Raw genomic sequence first — 4,695 nt, forward strand, 5'->3', positions numbered from 1 at the left:
GGGTGGGCTGCCCTGACACTCGTCGCTTCACTTCGGACTATTGTGTCTACCTTGGACCCTCACTTATCTCGTGGTCGTCCAAGTGGCAGCCTACAGTCTCTCATTCCAGTGCTGAGGCTGAGTATCGTGCGGTGGCCAACGTCGTCACCGAGTGTTCGTGGCTTCGCCAGCTGCTTCAGGAGCTCTCTTGCCCTGTTGGCCGTGCCACGATAGTCTACTGCGACAACGTCTTGGTGGTCTACCTCTCCGCTAACCCGGTGCATCATCAACGGACCAAGCATATTGAGTTGGATATTCATTTTGTTCGGGAATAGGTGGCCCTTAGCCATATTCGTGTTTTACACGTCCCTACTTCCCAACAATTTGCCAATATCATGACCAAGGGCTTGCCTACGGCATCATTTGAGGAGTTTCGGTCCAGTCTTTGCGTCAGCAGCGGTGCCGCTTCGACTGAGGGGGGGATGGGTGGGTGGGTGGATGTTGAGTATATGTGTTATGTGCATATTGTGTATTGAGCCCACCTCCTAGTTTCTTGTATAGTTGAGGTCTGAGGACTACTTTATACATCATATATACATGACTATGCAGGAAGAGCAATGCATCGTGCAATTACAACATCATACAACAAGTAGCACCCTCGCAAAAAAAAGATGTCACACTTTGGGCAGGCATGCCCTAGTAGCACGAATCTTCAAGCGGCCGAGCAGACACGTGTGCCTGCGCGAATCTCCAGGCAGTAGAGAAGGGTTAAAGGCCGGGGCGGAAGGGTTCGGTCGGCTTCCTCTCCTCTCCTCCTCTTCCGCGGCGGCCGAGACCCACCCGCCGCCATGGCCAAGTACAACGTGGTGCAGAAGAGCAAGCGCGAGTCCAGCCATGACCGCAAGCGCCGCGCCCATGGGGATCCCAACTCCGGCAAGCTCAAGCACCACAACGCGCCCATCGCCATATCTGGCAAGCGCAAGCGCAAGCTCCTGCGCCGCCTCAACCGGGTAGGTTCTATCCCCTTCCGCCTCCCCTCCTACTTATTTCCCTGGTGGCGCTCTGATGCTTGTTTGGTGCAGGATCAGAAGGAGGCTGTGATGGTTAAGGCGCTGGAGAACAACATGGGCGACGTCGACATGGTGTCTGCTGAAGGTACAGTCTCGGTTTGCTTGATTATTTCGAGCCGAATGGAGGGGATTAGCCAGTTTGCTTATTTGTCTGTAGACCTGCGTAATTTGCACGAGAATTTGGTTACTAGTGATTCGGGAGCATTGCCCATTTGCTCTAGATGTGTTGCATTCCCTTGATCGTAGTGTTTTTGCATTGCGTTGCCACATGGTCGTGAGGTCGTCCATTTAAGTTATATATGGAATTTGTTGGCGAGTCATGTGTTGTGCGTTTCTTTTAGGTTCAGTTGAGCCATTCATGGTAATCGTAACATTGGTGATGTTGCTGATGCTCGCTTTGATGTTGTCTGTAATGTTCATCTCGACTTTTTAAGCTCTGATTACTGATTACACTGGTATGATAAAATGGTGGTCGAAGCATAACTTAGAGTGTTACCTTGTTGTAAAATGATTCTATTTGTTGTCAGTCTACTAGTGGCATAAATTAATGGTACACTTAGGTTGAACAGTTAGTTACCAGTTAAATTTGGTGTTGCAGATAGGATGCTAAGGCTCAGGGTGACACATTATGTTTCCTAGGTTTGCTTGGTGTTGAAATGTCTGTTTCTTGGTTGCATTCTATTTTATCATGATGAAATATGTTTCAAAACGATATTGATTTATCCAACTTCTTGAATTCTGCTCGGTATGCTTCAGTATGAAGATGTCTGAATTAGTGGAGTGCCACAAAAAAAAAGAACTAGTGATGAATTGATGGTACCCATCTATATTTATACTAATTGAATTTACGCTGGTGCCCAGATGGTAGTGATAAAGTTCATATGTAATTATGTAGTGTCATTTACCTCGCTTCTTTACAGCTTCAATGGCATCGTCTACTTTATTCTGATTCCTAGGTTCCTTTTCTCTGCTAAAGATTTTATTCTTCATTTGCGAAGAAAGACTCTTATTTTGCTCTTGATAGATTTTTCTGATGGTAGGGCTGCATAACCTTCTTGTAAGTTCCGACTAGTTTAGTCCAGCTAGCTAGTTTGCCTAGTGATAACTGTACTTACTCCAAGAAGAAACAAGAATCAGTGTCATAACTCTATATTGTTGAATGCTGTAGTTACCAAGCCATGGTAACCATTTGAGAAGTGGCATTTATGCTTGGTACCCATTGAGGTAGTTTAAACAAAAACAGTCATGTTTAGAAAATTGCCATACCAAACTAAGGCCATGGCATTGCCGTGGATTATCATGAGATAAAAAAAATAGTAAATAAAGCATCCAGTATTGCTATTCCTGTATTAGTATTTCATTTACATGTGTAGTTGTGTTTCTAGTATATTATGATAAATTATCGTAAAAGCAAAAAACAGTGTACATTTTGAAAAAGTAGCTAGGACAGGACTATCTATATGTGCCACTCGTGCCCCTTATTATTTTGTATTGTCCTTGATTTTGCAACATAATGATGTACTCCCTCCGTCCCAAGAGCGTTTTTCACACTAGCGTAGTGTGAAAAACGCTCTTATATTATGGGACGGAGGGAGTATTTGTTTTGCACTGGGACGCGTTCATGACCAACCATGAGTGCCGATGGACCTAATTCTCTCTGCTGCTTATGGAGGGAACTATGTTGTCTTCCATTTATTTATTTCTGGTTAAATGTTTCAGTGTGTTGTTTGATGTCATTTCTTCATATATTTGTTGCCATCACTTATTTGTGTGTGCCCGTGCGTGTCGCTCATCATTGCAGTGCTATTGCTTATCTTTGTACTTTAACATACAGCATCTTCGGAAACTGCAAAGGACAAGTCTCAGATGAAGTTTAATGTGAAGAAAAACTCAAGAATACAGATCAAAAGATTGAAAGGCAAAGGTTAGTTATTCTGATATTCAAGTAACATGATACATCAAACACTGATATGTTGCTCCAATTTTCTATCTTTGAATTGACTGAGAAGTTTACTCCTATTCTGCGTTTGTCTGGTTGAAAGATTCACTCGAGCTTCATTCCACAGGTAGAAAGAAAGCCAAAAATGTGAAGCCGCCAACGAAGGAAAAAGCTGATGCCATGGTAGAGTGACTGTTAAGAGTGAAGCAGTATCGTAATATGAAAGTTTATGGGGCACAAGCAAGGGCTAGCGGTACTAGAGCTTGTGCATTAACTTGTATGGAATTCAGACATCTTTTGAAGTAGATTTATGCACGGTTTTCTTCCTGATACCATTTTGTCAAGATCTTGTTTTGGTTTGGTTTGAATTGGGCTCAGCTAAATTGCCCGCCTCGTTGTGTCTGCTGTGGTTCGTCGGATCCAACTGAATTGGAGATCACTGTTGCATACTCTACTCTATATTTCAGATATGGCTACTACGATGACTGCAAGCCGCTAACGGAATCGAAGTCTTATTTTACTCAACGCCGTAACTTAGGCACACAAGTTAAGGGCATCTCCAACACACGTCTGGAGGTTTGTGGGTGTCCGGACCTATGCCACCACGTAGGACTTCGACATCCTCAGCCAACTGAAATCCCTTACCGGGCCTCTCCTTTGCTTTGCATCCACACCCTCTTTGTTCGATGTCGTCATTTTACCTCTTTGGCTGCCAGCCTAGGCTTGTTGGACTTCTGCAGCCCTCACCTACGCGCTTGCCTGCCTTGGATTACGCTGTCGTCCACATAGGATCCGTAACTTGAGCCTCTCTAAACCAAGAATTGAAGACTTTGTGCTCATGCTCTAAAGGATTGAGACTAGATTAAGTTGCCGTGCCATCTTGTTGTTCTATGGTGACAAATTAACTAAATTAGTCTTCTTTGGTATGCCATTTTTTTCATGTGCATCCTCTCTGTGGTCCATCTGATCAACAAATACTTGACACATTGCTTCTGAAGAAAGTATGGATCGGAAGAGAAAGAAGCTGACTCTGATTTCTTGGGATAAAGCTTGTTTGCCTAAATCCCATGGAGGACTTGGTATTTTAGATATCATCATTCACAATCAAGCTCTTCTGATGAAATATTTGCACAAGTTTTTCAACGGAGTGGACACCTCTTGGGTCAACATTATCCAGAAAACCTACTATCCAAATTGTCTTCCTAGTAACAAAGCTTTGGGTTCCTTTTGGTGGAAAGTTGTTCTCAAACTGTTGCCTGTCTACAAAGAGCATGGTATCTGTGCACCTACTTGTGGCGACTCCACTCTTTTTTGGACTGATAATGGCTTGACCAAAGGCTTCAGGATGCATACCTTATCTTCACTCCTTTTGCAATAACATTGAGATTTCTCTTCAGCAGTTTTGGCTTTGGAAAACCTGGAAGACTTGTTTCATAGGCCTATGTCACTCAAGTTCACTGGCAATTCATTCTTCTCCACTACCGTTCACAGCAGAACTCAACGAGATGGCGATGGCATGGATAAGGGTAAATCCAATGCGCGACCTCATTTGGTCAGACCATGTCCGTTTGGGTTGAAACGGACAGAAGCATGGCCCAATGCGCGGATGCAAATGGACGGGCATCTATTTTTCATTTGTCTACGACACATTTCAGGCCCAAATTTGGGTACGGTTTGCGTCGAAACGGATAGGCTGCGGAGTGCGGG

At 44.0% G+C, this 4,695-nt stretch overlaps 1 protein-coding gene across 1 annotated transcript; it reads left to right on the forward strand.

Moving 5' to 3' along the window:
* The first annotated feature begins 743 nt into the window (after window positions 1–743).
* On the forward strand, window positions 744–3,318 carry LOC125535017 (uncharacterized). The gene is made up of 4 exons (XM_048698082.2): window positions 744–989; window positions 1,062–1,134; window positions 2,884–2,973; window positions 3,116–3,318. Exons 1-4 carry the CDS (start codon window positions 828–830, stop codon window positions 3,178–3,180), a joined length of 390 nt encoding a protein of 129 aa, XP_048554039.1. The 5' UTR covers window positions 744–827; the 3' UTR covers window positions 3,181–3,318.
* The last annotated feature ends 1,377 nt before the right edge of the window (window positions 3,319–4,695 follow it).

The sequence above is a fragment of the Triticum urartu genome, chromosome 6A (assembly GCF_056163025.1).
Source record: "Triticum urartu cultivar PI428250 chromosome 6A, HENAU_Tu73, whole genome shotgun sequence".
NCBI lineage: Eukaryota > Viridiplantae > Streptophyta > Magnoliopsida > Poales > Poaceae > Triticum > Triticum urartu.

Coding starts and splice junctions, on each gene's coding strand:
- LOC125535017 (XM_048698082.2), top strand. CDS start 828: ATGGCCAAGTACAACGTGGTGCAGAAGAGCAAGCGCGAGTCCAGCCAT. Junction 990..1,061: donor TCCTGCGCCGCCTCAACCGG/GTAGGTTCTATC, acceptor TGTTTGGTGCAG/GATCAGAAGGAGGCTGTGAT. Junction 2,974..3,115: donor CAAAAGATTGAAAGGCAAAG/GTTAGTTATTCT, acceptor TTCATTCCACAG/GTAGAAAGAAAGCCAAAAAT.